The sequence below is a fragment of the Hemitrygon akajei genome, chromosome 2 (genome assembly GCF_048418815.1).
Source record: "Hemitrygon akajei chromosome 2, sHemAka1.3, whole genome shotgun sequence".
In the NCBI taxonomy this organism is placed as follows: Eukaryota; Metazoa; Chordata; class Chondrichthyes; order Myliobatiformes; family Dasyatidae; genus Hemitrygon; species Hemitrygon akajei.
In genome coordinates this window covers 103834679-103862376 of record NC_133125.1, presented here as the reverse complement: position 1 = coordinate 103862376, position 27698 = coordinate 103834679, and the positions used below count along the sequence as shown (strand labels likewise).

Sequence of the window (27698 nt, the reverse complement as noted above, 5' to 3'; positions counted from 1 at the left end):
TGCTCATACAATTTTTAAATCGCATTTTTCTAATAGATTGACTTAGCAGGAAAACCAGGTCACCATCATCATGAACTCTGGTTAAAATAGCAGTCAGACTGTGAATTGTACTTTTAATAGCCGCAACCAGCAGTTTCTGATAACTACATTCTATCCACTCAGATGAACTGACCTTGTAATGAACTAGACCTTGGGGAGAAATGTTTCATGTGCAGCCAATTCCCAGTTAGGTTAAAATTATCCCATGTAACAGAAAGTTGACCATTTGGTTTAATATTACAATCCAGATGTTAATTGTTTTTCCACCTACCGGAATTTAAATTGAAATTCGCATTTGTAGAATTCACTATGATGTCTGCTCTTTCCTGGGTGATATCACCTTTCTTCAGTTGTACTGTTATTCCACATATTTTTACAGTTGGGCCTGAGAGAAATTTAGATACTGCAGAGAGAACATAGTTTAGTGAGTCATACGGTTGTACAGCACAGAAAAAGGCTCCTTAGCCTATTTTGTCAATGCTATCTGTGATGCTTATCTGTACTAATTCAATCTGCCCACATTAGGCCACATCTCTCTATTGCAGGGGTTCCCAACCTGGTGTCCATGGCACAAGAAAGATTAGGAATGTCTGCTCTATGCCTTTCCAATACAAGGTGCAGAGGATAAGGGCTTACACAGGAATAAATACCTTTTTAAACAACGTAATTGTATCAGAAATAATGTGATACATAATTTCTATGGGTAACAAATTTATACATTTTTTGTGATAAAATCTCAGATGACAGGGAAATTACAAGTTTGGAATGTATGGCTCCATTTACAAACATGCACACGTGCAATATCCACACTTAAGGATGATCTATCCTCACCTACAAATGGAGAGGTTATTGATATTACTGATGCAGAAGGGGAAACAATAAAGGTAGAAGGAAGTGGGCCTCTGGTAAATGAGGTAGAGTGCAGTTTATTGTAGATTTTTTGGGTATGCCAAAACCATAAGGATACTTATCTTGAGACACATAATATGCTATGTGATAATAGCATAATAAAGTTTCAATCACCATCCCATCCAAATTATAACAGAAACTAGAACATAAAAAGGGTGTAATGTTGAGGCTTTACAAAGCACTGGTGACGCCTCACTTGAAGCACTGAGAGCAGTTTTGGGCCCCTTATCTAAGAAAGGATATGTTGACATTGGAGAGGGTTCAAAGGAGGTTCCCAAAAATGATTTTGGGATTGAAAGGCTCATCATATGAGACTGTTTGATTGTTCTGGGCCTGTATTCATTGGAATTCAGAAGAATGAGCTCAGTGAAAACAATTCAACGTTGAAAGGCCTTGATAGAGTGGATATGGAGATGATGTTTCCTCTGGTGAAGTCTAAGACCAGTGGAGACAGCCTCAGAATTGAGGGGCGTCCTTTTTACAACAGAGATGAGGAGGAATTTCTTTAGCCAGAGAATGATGAATCCATGGAATGCTTTGCCATAGGCAGCTGTGGAGGCCAGGTCATTGGGTATATTTAAGGCAGAGGCTGACAGGGTCTTGATTAGTCAGGGCATAAATGGATATGAGAAGAAGGCAGAAGACTGGGGCTGAGAGGGATAATGGATTAGCCACGATGAAATGGCAGAGAAGATGTGATAGGCCAAATGGCCTAATTCTACTTCTGTATCTTATGGTCTTATTTACATTTTACAACTGAGGAGGAGACATTTGGCCCAATGATTCCATGCCAGCTCCCATCAATTCCATTCCTGCACTTCTGTTTTCCTGTTATCCTGCAAAGTATTCCCTCATACGCTCAACCAATACCCCTTGATTGTTTTGTAACTTATCTACAGTGCCATTCCTTTCAATTCGTAAGCTGTGTGAAGAAGGGGGCCTGCTGTATGGACAACAGCTTGCTCTCCATATCGTACCATCCTGGCTTGCCTATCACATAGACAGCTAGGATGCAAGATCCATGGGCGACCTCGACCAACTCTCTACAGTAGTGAATTAACCTTTAGAAAGCTGGCAACTTGGGGCATGCAGCAGAAATGCACACAGTCATGGGAAGGACATTAAATTCTACATCTGAGTTCAGGGTTAAACCCGGAGCGGCTGCATTGACTGTTCTGTTGCTATTTCAACCCCATCAGGATACAGGACTGCTTACTTAATATGCATTCCTTTGAATATTTCCTATTTGGAGCGGCTCAAGATATCAAATTACATGATTGGAATCTATGAACTTGAAAAAACAACTTTGTGTCTTAACTGAGTAACATCTCTTTAGTCTCTATTGCTCATATACATCCATCTCAAAAAGGCCAGTTAAATTATTCAGGAGCAACACACAAGAAGCTGAGGGAACTCAGTGAAATAGGTTTAAATGCCTACTAAATAATGTAATTACATCTGAAATGATAGAATATAGGAGTAACAAATTAAATCATTTTGTGAAGAACCTCAGATGACATAGAATTACGAATTTGGAAAGTACAGTCCCATTTACAATGCACATATGTGCAATATTCACACTTGAGAATCTGCTGTTCTCTTGTACCAGATTTTGAATTACTTGGATTGGACACCATCACAAGTCATGGCACAAGCAAACAAGAGAATTCCTAGAAGCATGGTTTCCGCAAACAATTCTGTAAACAAGCACATAGACCTCGACCCTATTTAGAAGCCTTTGCAGGCAAAATTTCAGACCACAGTGCACAAAGTTTGCTACCTAACCAATCAGTGATGAGACCCCTTCCTACATCATAATTGAGTTTCTGTAACGATGACCAATGAGCTGATTGGTAAGTATATAAAGGCAGAGCATTCTGAGGACACACCACAAATGAACAGTGCACTGATGATATCTCCTCGAATGGAGATGAAACATTTGCAAATGAATTGCCAAGATCAGAGAACAACTCAACCCAATACTAACTGTTCATTTCCTTCAACGGATTACACCTGACCTGCTGAGTTCCTCTGGCTACTCGTCTGTTGCTCCAAGTTTCTGTCCCTTGAGTCTCTAACGCATACATTTTATTACGCAGAGGAAATAAAATTCTTGCAAAGAATTCCCATTCCATTCCCATATGGATTGCGGCCAATGTTGGGCCTACTGTTGTGCATTGTGACAACTTCCCATTTCAGCTGACAGTTGAGATTAAAATAGCTAAAAGAAAATCACTATTGTTCATTTTCTTCTGACATGAAACTTGTGACAAATGGAATTCAGTCCAGAGAAATGTGAGTCACTGCATTAGGACAAAGCAAAGAGGATAGGCAAGGATGCAATTGTCTAAATTTACTGTACATTTAGTTATTGCACTAATGGTCTACTGCACACACTTTGAAGGAAAGAAAGACCAGATAGTTAAGGAACAATGTAGCTTACTTACATGATTTAAAAACCTGCTGCAGAGAATTAAAAAAAGATGCACCTGTGGGTTAAGAAGCAAATAATATTTCAGGTCTGAGACTCTTCGCCTGAACTGGAAAACAGAGGAAACAAGTTTGCAGATGGAGAAACGGTATAGGGGAGAGGGATAGAACGCAGTAAATATCTATAGCAGGGCAAGACCACAATTAATTAATACAATACTGTACAAAAGTCTTAGGCACATATATATATAGCTAGGTTGCCTAAGACTTTTGCGCAGAATAGCAAGAAAGGAGAGCTATGGGAGTACCTTTGCACAGTATTATAAATTATTAGTAGTAGAAGCTAAGATCTGATTATGCACTTTTGTCTGCATAATGCTTTGCTAAGAAACAAACTGAATCAGAAATGTCTGTTAACACGATCATGTTTAGTGCTGAAATAAAGTTAAACTTCTAGATCCACAGATTATTGTTGTTAGTGCTACATATTTTTGTTGTGTTAAGATTGTAATGGAGCTAGTTATGTAATTTTTCAGACTGTTCAGTTCACTATGATAGGAAAATTGCAAATGTTACAGTTACCAAACTTACAAAATATCAATAGATTGTCAGTGAGGTATTAACCAAAAGTTAGAAATTGTGGACTTTGAAGAAAAAGACAGAAGCCTTGCATCAAATAGCTCAACCAATTCAGCACTGAAGTCTTTGTGATCTCTGGCAGGGCCAGTTTAAGTAAGGTTACTCGAATAGAGGAAGCCATATTGCCTGGCAGAGTAGGCACAACTTGACTATAAACTTGTGATCAGTACAAGTTTATACTAGATGGGAGATAATGCAGTAATTTTAGAAACATGCACGCAGGCCACCCAAACAATATAATCACACAGGGTAAAGCATTGTTACTGGTTCATCTGTATAAATATATGACTCCACATCTATGAAGCATCTTACCTCCAGTTGTGCCCAGTTTAACGTCCTTGCTGCCTTGTCCCCTAACCTAATATTCAAAAGCAAAAAAATCAGTCTTTTATTGTAGAAAAGTACAGCACAGAAACAGGCCCTTTGGCCCATCTTGTTCATGCTGAACCATTTAACCTGCCTGCACCCAGACCATAGCCTCCATATCCCTAAAATCCACATATCTATTCAAACCACTTAAACATTGAAATTGAGCTCGCATGCACCACTTACACTGGCAGCTCATTCCACACTCTCACAACCCTCTGAGTGAAGTTTCCCCTCATGTTCCCCTTAAACCTTCCACCTTGATAACAAATATTTTACTGGAAATTGTTAAATTTAATTTTAAAAAATTATGTTATCATATTGTTTAATCCACTTGTTTGGATGATACCAGTTTCTGTTGTATAATAAAAATCTTACAGTAATTTAAATGGGTCACAGCAAAAGAGTCAGTGACCACCACAGCATAGAAACAGGCCCATTGCCACATCTAGTCTGTGCCAAACCAGTAATCTACCTAATACCATTGACCTGCACCTAGATCATAACCCATCCATGCACAAATGCCAAGACATTTGCATAGTACTGCATTTGTCAATGTGGAGCAGAGAGTGCGTTTCTAAATCTACCAGGAGCAATGGGGATGGTGGAGTGCCATGGGAGGGTTGTGGGACAGGTGGAAGAAAAGGAGTGCCAAGGGAGGGGAGTGGTGCAGCTGCAGACTCACTAAACACTGAGAAACTAGGTAAAGTAATTTGATTCCAAAAAAATAGTTTATTGATTACAGAGTGTCCCTCTGGTGTTTCCCACTTCCTCCCCTCTCCCTTCCCATTTTCCCCACCATGATTCCCCTCTCCCTGGTCCCCTTCCCACTCAGTCCACAAGAGAGACCCACATCAGAGTCAGGTTTATCGTCACTCACATACATTATGGAATTTGTTTGTTTCTTTGTGGCAGCAATACAGTGCAATACATAAAATAACTACAGTTGTGTGCAAAAGTCTTTTGCCACATTCTCACCACCTTCTGAATAAACAAGATCTCCCTTATGTTTCTTTTAAACACTTCACCTCTTCACCCTTAACCCATGACACACCCAGCCTTAGTGGAAAAACAGGAGTTTCTACAGATGCTAGAAATGTAGTGCAGTACACACAAAATGCTAGAAAAACTCAGCAGGTCAGGCACACAATCTTAGCGGAAAAAGTCTGTTTGCATTTACCCGATCTATACTCTTCATAATTTAATGTATTTATTTCAAATCCCCTCTTCCCCCCCCCCCCCCCCCCCCATTCTCTCATGCTCTAAGGAATCAAGTCCTAACCTATTCAACCTTCCCCTAAACTCAGGTTCACAAGTTCTGGTAACTTCCTTGTAAATTTTCTCTACACTCTTTCAATCTTATTGATATTTTTATATCTTTTTTGAGGGATTGTGTTTAGTTGTGGTTGCCTCATCATAGGAAGGATGTGCAAGTTTTGCAGAGGGTGCAGAGGAGATTGACCAGGATGCTGCCTAGGTCTTTTCTCTCTGGAGTGAAGGAAGACGAGAGGCTAAGTCGTTGGGTATATTTAAAGTGGAAGCTGATAGATTCTTGATTAGTAAGGGTGTTAACTGTCCATTTCCTGCCGAACGACCTAAGGCTGCTCCAATGTTGTATGATCTGTGTAGATGAATACAAGAATGACATCACATACTCGATAGGCTGAAGGGCCTATTTTGTGCTGTTTTTCTCTAAGGCTCTAAAAGTTAGACTTGATATATTCAGATTTTGCAGGGTCTAAATTTAATGACAAGAACTCCAGGGGCTGCCCTATCCCATCATTCCAACACCTCTGGTATGGACCCTGATGGAAGAGTCTGGCATGTCGTCTGTAAGGGATGTCAGTTACTTGACTCATCTGAGAGACAACGCTCAGATACCAATCCTCAGATATTTGAGAGTCGGACTTGGCACAATCATTGAGGCTCAGAGTGATGTTGCTGGGTTTGAATTTATACTGATGATACTGCCAATACTGATGATCCAGTTGGTTTTAAATAGTACTGAGCAAAGGTCTTAGGCAGATATATATATATATAGCTAGGGAGCCTAAGACTTCTGCACAGTACTGTAGTATTTTTATATATTTTACTGTTCTGCTACCACAAAAAAAGACTTCATGACATATATGTGAAATGATAAATCTGATACTGATATGGGTCTCTATAATGGACTGAGAGTGGGAAGGGGGCAGGGGGAGGTGAGGCAGCAGCAGGAAGCACCAGAGAGCCATTCTGTAATGATCAATAAATCAATTGTTTGGAATCAAATTACCTTGTCTGCTATAACAATGACGCAAACAGCTTGATTTTGCTTTAGCTCCTGCAGAGACTACCAGTACTAAACATCTAAATTTAAGTTTAATGATCAATAGATGAATGAGTTACATCCATGTCATTAGTTGTGTCAACTTACATGCTTTGTAAGGTCAACTCCACTCTGAAGTTCTTCTTTGACATTAATGAGCACCATGCACCCATGACTTGCAGCTTTGGCTTGTAGAGAGTCTTTATTCTTGTTGAGGGCAGTCGACTCTCCTACCTTGGAGTAAGTGAAGGTTTGTTTATGAACTAGTGATAACTTATTCTTAATAGCAGAAACTATCTCATCTATTTGTTCTGCTGTACCAGTTACTTGAAAACCTGGACTAGGTGCTCTGATAAACGAAATGTTAACTCCTTTGCTTTGGAATTCATTGAAAATTGCAAATTTATCCATGTAGTTTACTTGGAAAACTTCTGCAGAAATGAACTTTATGGTGATCTGCTTCTTATTTAAATAACTTTTCAGTACATTTGCAACATCTACAACATGGCTTGAAAATCCAACAATGATTATAGAGGCTGGATTCTTCTTCTCCACTATTCTGCAACTGGATTTGTGCTGAGCTTTTAAATCATCAAGGAACCTAGTCCATTTGTCATCCTGGGTGACTTGGATTTGTTCTGGAATGATGGTAACTGCCTCTTCTTGGAATAGCTCCTTTATCTTATCTTCTGCTTTCTTTATATCAGCCTTGAAAGCCAAGAGTTCAACAGACTCCCTAATCATTAGCATAGCCTGAATTTTATTTGGAACAAAGTGAGTTTGCACAATTTTCTTGAGATCCAGGGATTTTATGAAATCTTTCATGTGGGAGGACTGATTGAGAGGCTTCTTTTCCAGTTGTGATTGGAAGATGCTGATGAGTTCTTCAGCTTGGTAAACTTTCTCTTTCAATCCTTTAAGTTTTAAAGCACTGTTAACATTGCTGGGAGATATTTTCACAAAGGAAATGTTCTCTTTTAATGTAGTTTGCAAAAACTCCAATTCCTCCAAACTTTCGAATGTAATCTCCTCTTCAATAGTGTTCCTTTCATTTTCTAAAATAGCTTGTAGCTTTCTGGAGATATCCAAAACATTCCTCTCTTCCCCAACAACAACTATTTTGTTTTCTTCTGGAAGGTGAAGGATATCTAAGCAGGGTAACTTGAGTTGTTTGACATTGCACTCTACTTTTTTCCACAAATCTTGATCTATTGGGAAGTCTTTGAAGTCAAATCTCTTCATAAACTTCTCAACTGCCTCTGTAGCAAGCTTCTTCCAATTCTTCGCAACTTTGTACCACAGCAATAAACTTGAATCTAAAGAAGGTTTCAGATTTACTTCCCTTGAATTTGGAGTGTGTTCAAAAATTATCTTACAATAGAAATCCTTTGAAATTTGTTCCAACTCATGAGTGTAATGCTGCTTATTAGTCTGGATGTAGTTTAGAAGTGAGGGATTGAAATAAATGCTAAATGGCTCAGGAAGGTTGACTCTTGAACGATTAGCTCCATACAGGGATAGCTGCAGGCCATGGTAATAGCAGCTAACAGTCAGAGGAGAATCCTTTAAGGAATGTTTCCTTTCGGTGACTTTTCTTACCACTGTGGAGAAAAAAAGGTTTTAGTTAAAAGAGGTACATCTATTCTCTGTGTATTTCTACCCAAATACAGTGGATTCTTGTTCACTGGGACACGTACATTTTGGCCCAATTAAGCAGCTGCCCTAAATAGCTTAAGTTTCATGGAAATTATTAAAAAAGTATAAAAAAGACAAACTGCTTAACTGAGTAGCAAATTACATATTTAAATAAAATACAGAACAAATTAGAACACTATTGATATTACTACAGTACTATAAAACCATGTGTAGTTCGTTATGGTTACTGAGGGAGGAATTCCACTGCCATGTTCTTTTGAAATGAACAAAAACAGTGCAGCACTTCTGCCTTTACACAATTTTTGATCTTCCAAATCTTCATTTTCATTTTCTCAATCAGTCCTCCCACATGAAAGATTTCATAAAATCCCTGGATCTCAAGAAAATTGTGCAAACTCACTTTGTTCCAAATAAAATTCAGGCTACGCTAATGATTAGGGAGTCTGTTGAACTCTTGGCTTTCAAGGCTGATATAAATGTCAAGATGAATGTCAGTACCTTCAATATTTCACAATTCCTAACTTGTTGAAGTAGTGAAAATGTTTTATTTTCATTCTCAACCGTATCTGGCAGTTCTCCAGACCTGAATGCTTGAAACCACAGTGAATTGTTTTACTGCTTATTCCTTACCAATTATCAATGATAAAATTTAGTGCTTTTTGAAAACAAGTACACACAACTGATGCAATTTAAAAACTGTTCACTTTCTGCACAGTGTAGTGTCTAATGGCTACGCAAGCACACACGTCTTGACATTAGTTATAAGCTGTTTGGCACAGTTGCAACCCCCAATTAAGTGTCATAGTGTTTCAAATGAACAAAGAAAATCCTGGCTATTTTCTCGATTAGTTTTTGTTCTTTAAGAGCTGTCTCAAGTAAGAAACTGCCCTGATTAAGCAAGGGCCCAATTAACCCAGAATCAATTGTATATGAGAAACTCTGCCAGCTTACATTTTGTTAGTTACACAACTAAATCAAGTAATCATATTGAATTATTGGACAGTGACATGGGTAAGACCAAAGTAGTTTCTGAAGTTTTGTGGACTAAATAATGTGGGAAATGTTATTCATTCTGCAGCTTTGCTCTTGGTTGCCGAAACGAGGTCATTTGAGTACTTATATATTTGCTTTATTTGAAACTTGGAGAGTGCCAACTAAATTCAAAAACAAAACAAATAACTCTAAAATGAAGGTGGGACAAGCATGGTTAGTTGATAGAATGATGAAACAAGGAAATTAAAATGAGTGGCATTGGCACACTTGTCCTGTGGCCATTTGGGTTTCCTTTCACATCCTAAAGACAAACTGATTGTCAGGTGGATTGGCTCCTGCAATTTGCCCTTATTTAGGTAGCTGGTAGGAGAACAGGGGATATTCACATGAGTAAAAGAATAGGCTACAGAAATTGATAGGCATACAATACCTATTGAAAGTACTTTAGTTGAAAGTTCACTGTCGAACCCGTGGCACAATTAGAGATTGGTTGGTATAACATTGTGGACAACACTGAGTTGTGGCTGAGAGAAGGCCATAGTTGGGAGTTTAACATCAAAGGATATACTTTATATTGAAAGGACAGGCCATAAGGCATAGGCGGTGGTGTGGCTCTGTTTGCAAGGGATGGAATTATATCTTTAGATCTTTGTGTGTGGAGTTAAGAAAATACAACAGTTTAAAAAACCATTATGGGAATCATACATTGGCCTCCAAATAGTAGCCAAGATGTGGGATTCAGATTGCAGAGAGCTGGAAAGGGTGTGTAATAAGGGTAATGTCACAATTGTAATGAGGGTCTTCAATATGCAAGGGGATTGGGAAAACGAGGTTAGTTTTGGATCACAAGAGAGCCAATTTGCTGAATGCCTATGAGATGGTTTTTTAGAGCAGCTTGTGCTTGAGCCAACTTGGGGAAAGGTTATCTTAGATTGGGTGTCATGTAATAAACCAGATCTTATTAGGGAACTTAATATAAATGAACCCTTAGGAGATAGTGATCATCATCTGACTGAATTCATACTGCAATTTGAGAGGGAGAGGCAAAAGTCAAATATATCAGTATCACAATGGAATAAAGGGAATTACAGAGGCATAAGAGAGGAGCTTGCCCAGGTGTATTGGAGGAGAATACTGGTGAAGATGGCGGCTGAGCAGAGATGGCTGAAGTTTCTGGGAATAGTTCACAAGGCACAAGATAGACATACCCACAGAAGTAGTTGCTCTCAAATGGTAGGGGTAAGCAACCATGGCTGCCAAGGGAAATGAAGCACAGCATAAAAGACAAGGAAAGGGCATATAATGTAGTGGGAAGTTGGATGACTGGGAGGCCTTTAAATTCCAAAAAAAGGGTAACTAAAATTGCTATAAAAAAGGAAGAGATTAAATTGGAAGGCAAACTAGCCAATAATATAAAGCTGGATACAAGAAGTTTTCTTTCAGTTATATGAAGAGTAAAAGGGAGGTGAGAGTTGATATTGAACCACTGGAAAACGATGCTGGTGAGGTAGTAATGGAAGACAAATAAATAGCGGATCAACCTATTGAGTATTTTACATCAGTCTTCACTGTGGAAGACACTGGCAGTGTGCCAGAGGTCTGAGAGTGTCAGAGAGCAGGAGTCAGTGCCATTGCTATTACAAAGGAAAAAGTGTGAGGCAAACCGAAAGGTCTAAGGTAGTTAAGTCATCTGCACCAGATGGACTACATTCCAGGGTCATGAGAAAGGTTGATGAAGAGATAATGGATGCATTGGTCATGATTGTTCAAGAATCATTTGATTCTGGCATGGTGCCGGAGGACTGGAAAATTCCAAATGTCACTCCACTCTTCAAGAATGGAGGAAGGCAAAAGAAAGGAAATTATAGGCCAGTTAGCCTAAACTCAGTGGTTGAGAAAGTGTTAAGGCTGATGTTTTGGGGTACTTGGAGACTAATAATGAAAATAAGTCAAAGTCACCTTGGTTTCTGTGAAGGGAAATCTTGCCTGACAAATCTGTTAGAGTTCTTGGAGGAAGTAACAAGCAGAGTGGACAAAGGAGAGGCAGTGGATGTCATTTACTTGGGCTTTCAGAAGGCATTTGATAAGGTGCCACACATAAGACTGCTTAACAAGATGAAATCCTATGGTGTGACAAGAAAGGTACTGGCATGGATAAAGAAATGGCTGACAGGCAGGAGGGAGTGAATGGAAATAAAGGGAGCCTTTTCTGGTTGGCAGCCAGAGACTAGTGGTGTTCCTCAGGGGTCAGTATTGGGACCGCTACTTTTCACATTGTTTGTCAGTGATTTAGATAATGGAATTGATGGCTTTGTGACAAAGCTTGTAGATGACACAAAGATAGTGCTGAGGAAGCAATGCGATTGCAGCAAGACTTAGACAAATCGGAAGAATGGGCAAAAAAAAGTGGCAGATTGAATGCAGTGTTGGGAAATATATGATAATGTATTTTGGTAAAAGGAACAATCGTGCAGACTATTATCTAAATGGGGAGAAAATTCAAACGTCAGAGGGCAATAGAACATAAAAGCAAGGAGATAATCTGGAGGCCTTAGAAGACACTAGTCAGGCCGCACTTGGAATATTGTCAACAGTTTTGGGCTCCATATCTCAGAAAGGAGGAGTGGTCATTGGAGAGAGTCCAGAGGAGGTCCATGAGGATGATTCTAGGAATGAAGGGGTTAACATGTGAGGAGCGTTTGGCAGTTTTGGGCCTGTACTCACTGGAATTTAGAAGAATGTGAGGGGGGATCTCATTGAAACCTACCGATTGTTGAAAGGACAAGAGAGGGTGGATGTGGAGAGGATGTTTCCTATGGTGGTGGTATCCTGAACTAGTGGGCACTGCCTCAAAATTGAGGAGTGACCTTTTAGAACAAGGCAAGGAGGAACTTTTTTTAGCCAGAGGGTGGTGAATCTGTGGAATGCTCTGCCACACACTGCTGTGGAGGCCAAGTCCATGCATATACTTGAAGCAGATGCTGTTAGATTCCTGATTGGTCAGGGTATGAAAGGATATGGTGAGAAGGCAGGTGTGGGATCCAGGATCAGCCATGATGGAAAGGCAAAGCAGACTCAATGGGCTGAATGGCCTAACTCTGCTCCTATGTCTTATGGACCCAATTCATTCTTTCCATATTTCTTGTGTGATCCAGAATTTCTATTTTAGATTTTGAGCATCTGTGTAATGTTGTTTTTGTATGTGTCATCTTGTAGTGGCCACCTCCAGGAATGCCGTGGGCAATGTTCTTAACTTTCACATCCTTACGAGAAGACAAATGGTTGCCATGTGAGCTTGGATGTCAGACAGATGCTCAACTGGAGGCAGGCCAACCAGAGGTTGGAGGACTAAGTGAGTGTTGGAGTGTTACGGAGAATGCCGGGGTGGGGGGGAGGGTGCTGAGCGAGGGACGGGTGGGCGTGAGAGAGAATGTGTGGGGAGGAATGGGGTTCTGCTGGCTGCTGTTTTTTTTTCTGCTGTTGATGTTGATGCTTGTATCATTCTGCTGATCATAGTAGGCATACTACGTTGGTGCCAGAATGTGTGGTGACACTCGCCGGCTAGCCTCAGTACATCCTTAGGTTCTGATCGTTGTTAACGCAAACGACGTATTTCACTGTTTGCTTCAATGTATATGTAATAAATAAGTTAATTCAAATCTGAAACTGGAGAAGCTAAAGTTCAACAAGAGGGCCTATCAGAAGGAAGGCAACTGACAAATGAATGACTTTCACAGCGTCAGATCTGTTGTATTTTGCTTGCCCGAGGATCAGTGATGTGCCACGTACCCATGAAAGGGGCTTTAGTCATTCAAAGCAGCATATATTGTCCCAACTTCACTCGCCCCCATCATTGAACAACCAATGGGCTCCTCATCTCATGTTCTCGATATTTAATGCTTATTATTATTTTTCCTCTCTTTTGTATTTGCTCGGTTTGTTGTCTTTTGCACACTGGTTGTCCAGCGCAGTCTTTCATTGGTTCTATTATGGTTCTTGGATTTACTGAGTATGCCCAAGGAAAACTGATCTCAGGACTGTATCTGGTGATATACATGTACTTTAATTATAACTTCACCACAAACTCCTGCTGCTCACTCTTCCAGATCCAGATGTGACAGTGGACTAGGTGGACTTGGTAGCAGCCAAAGTGTTACAAATCCTCAGAATGCCTGCCAAGTTTGGTGGTGGAGGCAGATACATTGGGGGAATTTAAGAAATTCTTAGATAGGCACATGGATAATAGTGAAATGGAGGCCTGACTTGCTGAGCTCCTTCAGCACTTTGTGTTCGTTTCACTCTATTTCTCAGTGCATAGATCAGGAGTTCCCAACCTTTTCTATGCCATGGACCCCTACCATTAACTGAGAGGGTCCATGGACCCCAGGTCGTGAACCGTTGGTATCTATTTTTTTTAAAATGAACAATAGTTCTAATATTTAATTGATGAAGACGTTATTTGGCCTATCATTTCCGCACTGGTCAAAAATACAGTGATTAAGATTATTGCCACATTCCAGCCTTCTGTTTGTGGCTTCGTAGAATATGACAGATCGATAAACAGTGAGATGCGCTCTAATCTTCAGTTATCATTCAAACCTCTCTGAACAAATTTTGGGGATGATTCTTTCTATTCCCTTTCTTTGCCTTGGGCAGGGAGGAATCAGCTTTCCTTCCACCCAAAGGAAGGAACGTGCCAAAAATTTATTTATTGAGACGCAGCACAAATAGGCCCTTCTAGCTGTCCAAGCTGTGCCGTTCAGCAACCCCAGATTTATCCCTAGCCCAATTATGTGACAATTTACGATAACCAATTAACCTACTAACTGGTACGTCTTTGGACTGAGAGAGGAAACCGAAGCATCTGGAGAAAACTCATGCATTCCATGGGGAAGACACACAGACTCCTTACAAACAGTGCCAGAATTAAACTCCAACGCCACGAGCTACAATAGCATGTTAACACACACCATCAGAAAAATATAATTTTTAGAGACTGTCATTCAATTAGTGAAGTGAATCCCATTAGCCTTCATCTCTGGTTTTACCTTAGCCTGGATTCCGCCAAGTTAAAATAGTAGTAGGTTTCTGTGGGAAAGGGATTTAAAGCTAATTTCCCTGATTTTAATAGTTACCCACAGAATGTTTGAAAGCCATCCCCTCAAAAGTAATCAATAAGCTCCAAAACCCAAGTCTCAATACCTCCTTGTGCCACTTGATCCTCTATTTGCTCTCTTGCAGGCCCCAGTCAGTTCAGATTGGCAACATCTCCTCCACAAGCTCCATTAGCACAGGGTGCACTGCAAGACAGTGTGTGGCCTTGTGGTGAACTACATATACCCATCTGGACACGCCCCCTGCTGACTGCTCCAGTGGCTCCTCCCACAGACCCCTGTATAAAGGCGATTGGAGGCACTGCTCCCCCCTCAGTCTCCAGGATGTTGTGTGATGGTCTCTTGCTGCTGATAGTGCTCTCTCTTCCAGCTAATAAAAGCCTATCTCTCGCCTCACGTCTCCGAGAGTTATTGATGGTGCATTAGTCCTCCTCTACTGGAATTATACTCCAGACTCTGCAGCCCAAGCACATCCACAATGCCATATTTAAATTTGCTGCCGACACTACTGTCATTTGCTGAATCAAAGTTGGTGATGAATCAGCATATTGGAGGGAGATTGAAAATCTGGCTGAGTGGTGTCACAACACCTCACTCAACGTCAGCAAGACCAAGGAAGTGATCATTGACTTCAGGAGGAGGAAACCAGAGATCCATGAGGCAGTTCTCATCGGGGAATCAGAGACTGACAGGGTTGGCAACTTTAAATTCCTTGGTGTTATCACTTTAGAAGATCTGTCCTGAGTCCAGTATGCAAGTGCAATTATGAAGAAAGCATGGCAGCACGTCAATTTTCTTATAAGTTTCGGCATGTCGTCTAAAACTTTGACCAATTTTTATAGATGTGTTCTGGAGAGTATCTTGACTGGTTGCATCACAGCCTGGTATGGAAACACCAATGCTCTTGAACGGAAAAACCTATAGTCATGGATACAGCCCAGCCCACCACTGAACACATCTATGTGGAATGCTATTGTAGGAAAGCAGCATCCATCATCAGGGGCACCCATCATCCTCATGCTCTGTTCTCATTGCTGCCATCAGGAAGGTGGTACAGGCACCTCAGGACCCACACCACCATTTTCAGAAACAGTTATTACCCTCAACCATCAAGCTCTTGAACTTGAAGGGATAACTTCAATCACCCCATCCCTGAACTGCTCCCACAACCTATAGACTGACTTTCAAGGATGCCTCATCTCACTTTCTCAATATTTATTGCTTACTTATTATTTATTACCATTTTTCTTTTTGTCCTTTTTGTATTTGCACAGTTTGGTGTTTTTTTTGCACGTTGGTTATTTGTCTGTCCTGTCATGTGTGATCTTTCATTGATTCTATTTACTTCTTGTATTTACCGTGAGAGCCTGCAAGAAAGTGAATCTCAGGGTTGTATATGGCGATATGTACTGCAATGATAAAATTTACTTTGAACTTTCAGTTAAGAGTCAGGAAATTTTAGTTTGTATCCCTTTCCCAAAGAAACCTACTAACTGACATTTTAATCACAAACCAGAGAAAATCTACAGATGCTGGAAATCCAAGCAACACACACACAAAATGCTGGAGGCCGAGTTTCTCCAGCATTTTGTGTGTGTTGACTGCCATTTTAACTCCAGTTTAATCTGATATCCAACTCAAAGGCAGACACTATGGAACTGAATTTAAAATAACACACTGGGAAAGAAAACAACTGGGTATAAAATAAAATATGTATGTAAATTCTTGAAGTACAACAGAATCTTTCTGAAAAACTGAAGTGCTATACCTTCAGGATCACAGAAACGTATAATCGCTCTTCTTTCATGGGGGTTCATCTGAATGTCTGCAATTTCTCCCCCACCACTGCGAACGGTATTTGAAAAGTACAACTCCAGCAATTCTTCTGTGGCTTTGGGATGAAGTTCTTCTAATTGCACAGAATCAGTCTTCTCTAGGCGACTGGCGGTGATACTGTAATTTTCGAATGGCTTCTGATGACAATTACGCACAAAAGCATTCCCATCTGATGAAGCAAACATTGGTAATTAGCAACTGGTTTATTATTGTCACATTTTCTGAGATACCATGAAAATCTTTTTCATGTCATCCTCACAGATTGTTCCCTTCCAAAGACTCTGCCTGATTTGCTGAGTTCCTCCAGCATTTTGTGTTTATTTTACTCTCAGCATGTTCTAACATCGTTTATAGATCAGGAGGATACTTGGCCTATCACTTCCATGTTAATCAAAAATACAGTGCTTAAGATTCTGGTCCTCAGTTTGTGGCCTTGAGGCAGGACAAAGGGAAAAGCAGTAAGAATGCAGAACATAGTATTATAGTCACAGAGAAAGTGTGTCCAGACACCCATGCAAGGATCAGGACGGGGTAGACTGAGAGATCAAGAGCTCATCGTTATCGTTGAAGGGGTCAGTTCAAGAGTTTTATTAGAGCCAGGCAATGTGAGTTCCTTATTACTGGATCCAGACACATTAATCATATAATTTGACAGAGAATTCAATTCTATATATTAATCATCCCCAATTATGTAAAGAAATACCATCATAAGTTAACAAACAATGAAAAGCAGTGAAATACTAACCTATATCAGCTTTAAATGTGACCGCCACTGTTGTACCATCTTGCAGAGGTTCAATATCATGCTTTATATTGCTGCTGAGGCTATCAATGTAAAGTGCAATATGGTGCAGCTTACAGAAACCATCAAAACCCTTAAGAATAAACTTCCCGGGTTCATACTTTTCATCTTCTTTACGCTTATCATATAATTGCACTTTCAATGTTTTGCCAGCGATGGTATACAGCTTTTGTGAAAAAAATTTTTCTAGGTCTGTAATCGTAAACAAGAATGACAAGACAGTCAAATATAATTTATGCAGGATCATGGCAATCTTTGTGTGAGAATCAGAATCAGGTTCAATATCAATGCATATCATGAAATTTTATATTTTTTATATAAATACACACACACATATAATATTTATATATATCCTTCCCCTTCAGAAGGGCCACCACCACGTTATCATTGGGCATGAAGGCTTACTTGCCTCAGTGAACCTAGAGAGCCATGTTGACCGGAGTCAGGGCTTTATGCTTTGGCTCTTGTCAGGGGTCACCCATGCCAAACAGGTCAATGGGTAGAGGCCAGACCAAGAGTGGTCCATTGGTCCACTCCAAGTTCAAGAGAGGTGTCTATGTCTGTAAATAAATAAAACTGGTGATGGAGGGGTTTTGGATGACAACTTTCAACCCTGCCTCCTCTCTTTCACAGTTGTTTTTGGTTTATTATTGTGACATGTACTGAGATACAGTGAAAAGCTTCTCTTGCACACTGTTCAGATCACTACACTGTGCATTGAGGTAAAGCAATAACGATGCAGAGTAAAGTGTAACAGCTACAGAGGAAGGGCAGTGCAGGTAAACAATAAGGTACAAGACCTTAATGAGTAGTCTGTGAGGTCAAGAGTCCATCTTATTGTACTAGGGAACCATTTAATAATTTTATAACAGTGGCTAAAAGCTGTCTTTGTGCCTGGTGGTATGTGTTTTGAGGCTTTTGTTATCTTCTGCCTGATGTAGAAGGGGAGAAGAGATCATATACCATTTAAAAAAAAATTTGTGGACTGCATTTTAAGTATGCATCAGGCGCCAGTCAGCATTATTGTTACCAAGATCATAGTATCTCTTTCTAGCAGTGGAACCTTATGAGATTTGCTTCATTTAAAATAAAGATTTAAGAATTATATTACCACATGAATGCTCATCAAATGATGTCTTATTAAGTGAAGGGCATTCATGGAATGCAGTCACTCTGGGCTCTTGTTATTTACATTCCCTTTATCGCATTCCTTCTCGCTGTTTCTCTCAAAGTGTGAGAGTAAATTACATGAATATTTACCATGTTGGCTAAAGCAGGTCAAAATCCAAGAGCATTCATTGTTGGCCGAAACTTCCAAATCTGGTGAAAATTTTTCAAAAAACATTGCTACCACTTCTGTATCAACTGGACAGTTGCTGGTAACCAGGAGCTGGTTGGAAGAGAATTCTGAAGCAAAAAGAGAAAGATAGACATGAGAAGGACGTATTTTCTCAAGTATATGTACTGAAAGTCATAGCCAGTTGTACTTTAAGTTGCCTACACAAAGCCAGTACTGTACCTGACTCTTGATGTAGTGGTGGAATTTCTGCAATCTGAACTTCCTTTGGCTGGCTCTGCATTTGGAAAAAAATAAAAGTATTCCCAAGATTACTAAATTGTCCTAAACAACCTAGATCTAAACGAAATCAAAAGAAATACAAGAAAAAATTTCACTTTTTTTTTACATCTTTACTTCCTTCTCCGGCTCCCTTGAACACCTGCTCAGATATCATTTGATCATAACCAATCAAGGATCAACCGATTTCATGTATTAGGAATTTGTTATTGTGTGTTGACGTGACATGCAACAAAACAAAAATTCAGTAATAAAGCGACATTGTAGCATAGTGGTTAACACAGTGCCTTACAGGTGACCCAGGTTCAATTCTCGTCACAGCCTGTAAGGAGACTGCATGTTCTCCCTGTGACCGTGTAGCTTCCTCTGGGTGCTCTGGTTTCCTTCCACAACCCAAAGATGTACAGGCTAGTTGGTTAATTGATCATTGTAAGCTATCCTGTGATTAGGCTAGGATTAAATCAGGGGGTGCTAGGGAGAGTGGCTAGAAGGGCCGGGAGGGCCCATTCCGTTCTGTATCTCAGTAAAAAAACAAATTGAAAAGAACGAGTTCAAGTTTCAAGAATGTTTCATGTCATTTCCAATCCACAGGTGTAAAGGAGAAAAAATAATTGCCACTCTGGATCTCATGCAACCTCCTCAGAAAGTAGTGGTGTAGGTGAGCCTTCCTGATTGTGTTCTGAAACCATGAGATGACGTGCAAGGTGTGCACCCTCAGGAATTTAAAACTGCTCGCAGTTTTCACTGCTATGCCGTTGATGTTAAGAGAGGTACGACTGATGAGAGTTCTTCTGAAGTCGATAACCATCTCCTTTGTCTTGCTGATATTGAGGAAGAGGTTATTTGCCTGGCACCAGGCCTCCAGCTCTTCCACCCCCTCTGATTGTTGTTGGTGGTGAGCCCCACCATGGTTGTGTCAGTGGTAAACTTGACAATGTGATTACTGAGGTGTATGGCTGTGCAGTCATGTGTGAGCAGAATGCACAGCAATTAAATTTTTAAAAAATTATATTAAAAAATAAAATGTAACGCCCTGATAATGGTTTCACTGTTAACGTAATAGTTTTTCCTGTAGAAGCAGTGTTTGGGTTTTGGTTAGAGGTACGGGTGCTTCGGAATGTGAGCAGTCCAATTAGGGGAGCGTTCTTCTTTTGTGTGCCTGACATCGTTCTGAGCTGGGGTCTTTTGTTTGGCAGGAGATGAGAAGAAAAGACGCGGGGGAGAACTGGTCGTAGTAGTCGACCCGGTGGGGGACTGTGATTCCATGGAGGAAGGTGTGGAGCTCTACTGAGGATCTGTGAATATGACTTTTGGAAGAGTTGAGCTCCAACTGGTGCACATTTGACTGTTTAATTATAATGGGCCCTTTTATTATTTTTTCTTCTTTTTTTTTATTAACCCTTTAGTTAAATTACCATTCATAAACATAATTCCTTTAATCACACACAACATGCTGCCTGTTGTTTCCTGGCACCGAGTTGTAACATTACATAGCATTCATACAAACCAAGGTTTGGGGTGGGAGACATCCCAACCTCACTGATTTGGCGGGACCGGAGTGTGTATTCCCTAGATGTATGCAGCCCAAGGAAACCAGGGTTTCAAAAGTTAGAGGTTAAAGTACTGATATGGAATAAAAATGTGTATATTGATATACCGTATACAACTCATTAGTAAATATGAATGTCTGAGCACATTAGCAACTGCTTAGTAACATTGAAGGTGACCACAGGTATTTTCATCAAACAGCCTCACATTCATATTTTCCATTAAGTTTCTTCCAGTAACTATTTGAGATCAGAACAAAAAATGTCTACAGAGTAGGCAAAGCCAATTCAGCAATCGATCTGCAAAGCTGAAACTTACTAGGAAAAGGGTCAGCAATATTATGGTGTGTATTTTACTATTAGATGAGTTAAGGCATTTTTCATTTTATCTGGTATAAAACGTCTGAGTATCATACACAAGGATCATTGTAAATCTGAATGACTAAGCAGAGGATTAAACAGTACACGAAGCGCAGAAGAGAAAGAAAATTATAGTAGAGTACACATTGTTGTGCTTAAATCTACTCCAAGATCTACCCTAACCCTTCCCTTCTACAAACGTTGTACACAGCCCTCCATTTTTCTATCATCCGTGTGCCTATCTAGAGAGTTTCTTAAATGTCTCTAATGTATCTGCCTCCAACAGCACCCTGGCAGGGCATTCCATGCGCTCACCATTGTAAAAAAAAAATTACCCCTACCTTCCCTCTATACATTTGTCCAGTTACCTAAACATGATGTACCCTTGTATTAGCCATTTCCACCCTGGCTGTCTACCTTTGCCCCTTATCATCTTTTATACCTCTATCAAGTCACCTTTCATCCTACTTCACTCCAAAGAGAAAAGCCCTAACTCACTTAAGTTATAAGACATGCTCTCTAGTCCAGGGATTGTCCTGGTAAATCTCTGCCCCCTCTCTAAAGCAGCCAGTCTCCATTCAATTTTGATAATGTTAATGCTTAAAATTCTACCTTTAATTTCATGTAGTAATTTCTTCATGAACAGAATGGTTAAAACTTATAAGATACACTTTATGTATTCTTACACATTTAGGTATGTTTCAAGCAGATGAGAAACATTTGACTTAAAATACATCATCTTTGTAAAATATGTCAACAATGTTTGGTACAACTCGTGAGGAATGAATTACCTGTTCATGTTCACTCGGTTTGTTCGAAGTGGTCAACAGTAAACTTTGTTCTACTGCTGGCCCTCTGTTGGCATCAGGTGTCACTCCAATGGGGTTCACAGAACTTTCTGTATCATCGTCCCCCTCATAGATTGTAACGCGAAGACTGACTGGCTTTGGTCCTAGAAGCTGCACCATGTGGATCTCATTTTTCACAACATTTTTCTGCACTGATTACACAAGATAGACATGTTCAACATCTCATAAGAATAACCTCCCTTTACTCTTTAACAATTGGCTTACTACTTCCAGTGACAGCTGTCCTACTGCACTTTATTTCTTTTTGTTGCATTTCACTATTAAAATATGTTTGCAGTATTTTTTTTAAGGGTTACATTATTTTCAGCTGGTTGACAGCAAGACCCAGAAATTAACCAAGCCTCCCCTACCAAGGAGAAGTAACAATCCTGTCAGGAATTGGCCACCTCAAGATGGACAGTTCCCGACATCTTTCTTTCACCTGAAGAGTGTTTCCATCGCCAGTTTCTTCACCGACAACATCTGTGATATAACCAGCAACTAATCATTTAATCGAACTGGTCACATCCTATTCTTGTGAGCAAGCCAAAGATAAGCAACTCTCCTGTATATATTTTTTTAACATCTTAAAGGCTTCAGAGAGGATTGTGACAGAATGTTGTTTCCTTGGATGAACACAGATGCAGTAAATACTCAAGCAGTTCAGTCTATATCGAGCATAGAGCAAAATAATTTTCACTGATAAAGGTGCATATTAGACAACAACATCTGGTAACTAAAACGTTAACAAACTTCTATAGATGTGTAGTGGAGGATATATTGACTGGTTGCATCACTGCCTGGTATAGGAACACCAATGCCCTTGAATGGAAAATACTACAAAAAAAAAGGATATTGTCCAGTCCATTCTGAGCAAAAACAAAGCCCTCCCCACCAGATGTGCACATCTACATAAAGCGCTATTACAGGACCCCCACCAGCTCTTTCCTCACTGCTGCCATCAGGAAGGAGTTACAGGAGCCTCAGGTATCACACCACCAGGTTCAGGCAGTTCTTACCCCTCAACCATCAGGTTCTTGAACCAAAGGGGACAACTTCATTCGTCCTATCACTGAAATATTTCCAGAATCTATGGGTTAACTTCCAAGGGACTCTTCATTTCATATTCTCAATATTTATTACTTATTAATTTATTATTTCTCTTTTCTTTCTAATTGCACAGTTTATTGGGTTTTTTTGTACACTGGTTGTTTGTTCATCCTGTTGTGTATGGTCTTTCATTGATTCTATTGTATTTCTTGGATTTCCTATGAATGTCCACAAGAAAATATATCTCAGGGTTATTTATATATATATATATATATATATATATATATACACACTTTATATAGACACCAGTAGAGAAGTGGTTTTTGGTGAACTCACAGTCCCCTGGGAAGACAACATCAACAAAGCCCATGAGCGCAAGTTAACCAAGTTTGCAGAATTAAGATCAGAGTGCAGAGACAGAGGGTGGAAGGTCTCATGCTATCCATTCGAAGTAGGGTGCCGTGGCTTTATTGCGTTCACTTTCCAGAAGTGGCTGCGTGACCTTGGCTTTACTAGAAGAGAGATCAAGTCAACCAGCAGGGCTGTAGCTGAGGCAGCAGAGGCAGGATCATCATGGGTGTGGACTAGGTAAGTACGTCTAGAGGGGCAGATAGTAGAATAGTGCATTCATCTTCTGTAAACTCTTCAGTAGTTGCATAGACACCTGAAGAGTAGACTATCTGTTGGATGGAAGCGACCAACAGCTCTGATAGAGGCAGATGCCACGTTTTTAAGCTCATCAGTGGGAGGTGGTGCTTTAGCACTGCTGGCCCACCACCTCGAGGGAGTCCTGATCGTAAGCGGGCCGAAACTCCTGAAGACAGGTGGCAGATCAACTGATGATCCCACTGATAATAGCACAGGACAGTTAACATCTTAGTCCACGTGTATTTTCAATTCTAATCTAGATACTTTATTGATCCCAAAGGAAATTACAGTGTCACAGCAGTATTACAAGTGGACAGATATACAAATATTAAGAGAAGCAAGAAAGATTTTTTTAAAAGTTACCTCAAACAGGAGGGAGTCATCACCTCCCCAGCTATAAGTGGATTTATTAAAGAGCCTAATGGCAAAGGGTAAAAATGACCTCATGTAGCGCTTTTTGGAGCAGAGGAGGGTCTTTTGTTTTTCTACAGCCTCCAATGTATCCAGTTTGACTACTTTAACAGAGCCAGCCTTTCTAATCAGTTTATTGAGCCTGTTGGCATCACCCATGTTAATGCCATTGCCCTAGCACACCACTGCATAGAAGATTGTACTGGTGATAACAGACTGGTAGAAGATGTGAAGGAGAGGCCTGCAAACTCCAAAGGACCTCAATCTCCTCAGGAAGTAGAGGCGACTTTGGTTCTTCTTGAACACAACCTCAGTGTTGGTGCTCCACTCAAGTCTGCTGGGTCCTCCCTTTATACACCCAACAACTGCTGAGTCATCAGAGGATTTCTGCAGATGACATGACTCAGTGTGTTATCTAAAGTCCGAAGTATACAGGATCTATGGTGACATATGTATACTTTGATAATAAATTTACTATGAACTTTGAAATGCATGATTAGTTGAACAAAGCTGGAACTATGCTACAAGACTAAGACATAACAATGGAATTAGGCCATTCGGTCCATCTGGTCTGCTCTGCCATTCAATTGTGACTGATTTATTATCCACTCTCAGCACCATTCTTCTGCCACCTTCTTCCTATAATCTTCTATGCCTTTGCAAATCATGAATAAATCAACCTCTGCCTTAAATATACCGGATGATTTGGCCTCCACAGCCAACTTCTGGCTAAGAACTTCCTTCTCATCTTTTTTCTACAGAAATATTCTTTTATTCTGAGGCAATGCCCTCTGGTCCTAGACCTTACTACTGGAAGAATCCTCTCCACATCCACTTTATACATGCCTTTTAATATTCTATAGGTTTCAACGAGATCCCTCCTCAGCCCTCTAAACTCCAGTGAGTAGAGGCCCACCACATCAAGTGCTCCTGGTACAAAGTTGGAAGTAAATTTTTTTTAGTACAAACACCATATTACAACTCTGAGATTCATTTCCCTGTGGGCATACTCAGCAAATCTATAGAACAGTAACTATAACACGAGATGAAGAGTCTTTGAAAGTGAGTCAATAGGTTGTGGGAACATTTCAATGATGAGCAAGTGAAGTTGAGCAAACCATTTCTTCCCCGGATCATTCTTGTAAACACACTTTCCTCAACACTTCCTTCCTTAGATATGGGATTCAAAGTTGCACACAATACTCTAAATGTGGCCTATACTGTCCTCTTCCAAAGACCTTTGGAAAATGGCATGTCTCTAATTCTTCCACCACATAAATTGCTGGATTAGAATCTGCCCAAAAGATCACAGCTTGCCTTTCCAAGTTTAACTCCTTATAACAGCATGACATGTCACTATCATTTCTTTCTGAAATTCTACTGTTACAAATGTGGTTTCATTCTATCAGCTTTACTTACAATGACATAGCTCACTTAGCCTATGTCAGCTTTTACCTATTCAAAGATTCAAAAGATTCAAAGTACATTGATTATCAAAGTGTGTATGCAGGATACAACCCTGAGATTCATCTTCCCCAGAGACAGCCTCATGGAAACTAACAAAGAAAACCATGGAACCATTCCTGCACATCCAACAAAAACAATGGCGCTAATGGCAACAAAAAAAAGCGAAAACTACAAGATCAAAAGAGTCCAGGTGTATTCAGTTCAACTCTGTGCTCATTATCTGCAGGCTGCTTCAATTCAAAATCCCCTAAAATAGCAACGAAACAAAAAGGAGCGACCAGAAACCAGAAACACATCATAACATGAACTACAGAGTCCAACCCACAACCACACCCAGAGCTTCGACACCATCCTCCGACAGTGCTGAGAGAGAAAGGAACCATTTGAACATAGCAATCTTCCTTCAGGACCAGCAACTAAGAGGGAGAAAGAGACTGCCTCAGCAGCAAATGAGAGTATGGCTGAACTCCCGCTTGCCTTCTGCTCACTCCTCGACGATATCAATCTTCCCCACCGCTTTAACTGGCGAGAAACAGAGCAGATCAGGGGCTCGCGCCCCATCTCTAGTGAAGGCCACGCACTTCACTTGAAGCCTCACGCAACCCTCTCAGAGACAGCAGAGCGCCAGATCGCTCCATTGACCCGAAAACACACCACCAAAATGTCAACCACAGGCTCCAACAGTAGCAGAACCACATCTGAAAGGAAAAGAATGAAAATAGTTTTGTAAATGATCTAGAGGATGTTGCCTTTGGTCACATTGTTCACCAGCGCCATCTGGTGATTCTACCCCACTCCTTTATTTTCCTGTTCTCCAACTTATTTCTCTCCCCCTTTCACTATTCTTTTGGTAATTACCTATGTTATGGGGTAATTTACACTGACAAAATCACCTACATACAGTGGCCCTTTATTAGATACCCCCAACTGACAACTTGAACCTACTGATCAGTGATGAAAGTAACAGCAGGATGTGGAAATTTGCCAAAGTGCTCTTCTTTATTCATAGTAAAAAGATCATGTCAATTAAGGAACTAGTACACCGACTGCACAGTTTGGAATCGTCGGGCTACACAGTGTTACACTTAGTGGCCACTTTACTAGGTACATCCTGTACCTAATACTACAGGTGAGTGTGTGCTCATGATCTGGTGCTGCTGTAGCCCATCTACTTCAAGCTTCGACATGTCGTATACTCTTCTCCATACTACTGTTGCAACACGTTCCTGTCAGCTTGGACCATTCTGGCCATTCTCCTCTGACCTCTCTCAGTAACAAGGCGTTTTCACCCACAGAACTGCTATACACTGGATTTACTTATTATTTTTTGCACCATTCTCTGTAAACTTGAGACTTTGGCCTCTAGAGTATATGAATATCACTGGGAACCAGGAGAAAACCAAGTTTCCAGTAGAAGTCCATGCAGTCACTGAAAAACTATGAACTCAATACAGGCAACACCCAAAGTCAGCATTAAACCTGGGTCCACCCAAGCTGTGAAGCCCAATGTCACCCTGACGTCAATTACTGGTTGTTGTCAGAATTTCCTCAGAAAAATATACTGTGTTCTATTTTATCATTTAGCCTCTCATGCCTCTCTCTCTAGTTTTTTATTTTGCATTAAAAATTCCATCTGAACCTTCACAGCTTGCAAACACTGTCCTGCTTAAGACTGGCTTCATAAAGATAATGGCTGCTTTGTTCATACAGCTCTAACCTGCACTGGGACAACTCTTGGTGTCTGGCTGACAGGGAATTTGTATGCAAAATGTGGTCAGCTGGTGAGATCATCATCCGGTGGGTTATAAACAAAACCTGGGCCATTACCTACACCACCCAGTTGCAGTTATTGCAGAATCAGAATTGAGTTTAATATCTCTGGCCTATGTTGTGAAATTTGTTTTTTTTGCAGCAATACATTACAATATGTAATAATAAATCTATGAATTACAATCATATATAATAAAACATTAATTTTAAAAAGTAGTGCAGAAAGAGAGGAAAAAGTACTAAGGTGAGGTAATGAGGCAGACATAATCTCAATGGTTCTTTACACGGCCCTGAATCACCTGGACAATACAAACACCTATGTCAGGATGCTGGTCATTGACTATAGTTCAGCAATTAACACCGTCATTTCCACAGTCCTGATCAATAAGCTACAGAACCTGGGCCTCTGTACCTCTCTCTGCAATTGGATCCTCAATTTCCTAACTGGAAGACCACAATCTGTGTGGATTGGTGATAATATCTCCTCCATGCTGACAATCAACACTGATGCATCTCAGCCCCATACTCCACTCTCTCTATACCCATGACTGTACAGCTCAAATACCATCTATAAATTTGCTGATGAATCTCAGATAGAGATGAGAGGGTGTACAGGAGTGAAATATACCAGCTGGTTGAGTGGTGTCGCAGCAACATCCTTGCACTCAATGCCAGTAAGGCAAAAGAGCTGACTGTGGACTTCAGGGTGGGCAAGGTGAGGGAACATGAACCAAACTTCATAGGGATCAGAAGTGGAGAAAGTCAGCAATTTCAAGTTCCTGGGTGTAAAGATCACTAGGAATCTAACCTGGCCCCAACATATCAATGAAGTTATAAAGAGGGCAAGACAATGGCTATACTTCATTAAGAGTTTTAAGAGATTTGGTTTGTCACCTAAAACACTTAAAGCTTTTATAGACGTCCATTGG

The 27698-nt window shown here is 40.3% G+C and overlaps 1 protein-coding gene across 1 annotated transcript in view; it reads right to left on the bottom strand.

Moving 5' to 3' along the window:
- Positions 1 to 27698, bottom strand: part of LOC140720819 (protein mono-ADP-ribosyltransferase PARP14-like) — an 85054-nt gene that overhangs the window by 45067 nt on the left and 12289 nt on the right. Inside the window, exons 3-11 of the mRNA XM_073035661.1 lie at positions 21367 to 21575; positions 18612 to 18666; positions 18353 to 18499; positions 17036 to 17284; positions 16223 to 16459; positions 6800 to 8292; positions 4330 to 4375; positions 3396 to 3437; positions 311 to 442 (exon numbers count right to left, since the gene is read on the bottom strand). Of these exons, the coding sequence (XP_072891762.1) occupies positions 311 to 442; positions 3396 to 3437; positions 4330 to 4375; positions 6800 to 8292; positions 16223 to 16459; positions 17036 to 17284; positions 18353 to 18499; positions 18612 to 18666; positions 21367 to 21575 (2610 nt within the window). The remainder of the gene's footprint in view (positions 1 to 310; positions 443 to 3395; positions 3438 to 4329; positions 4376 to 6799; positions 8293 to 16222; positions 16460 to 17035; positions 17285 to 18352; positions 18500 to 18611; positions 18667 to 21366; positions 21576 to 27698) is intronic.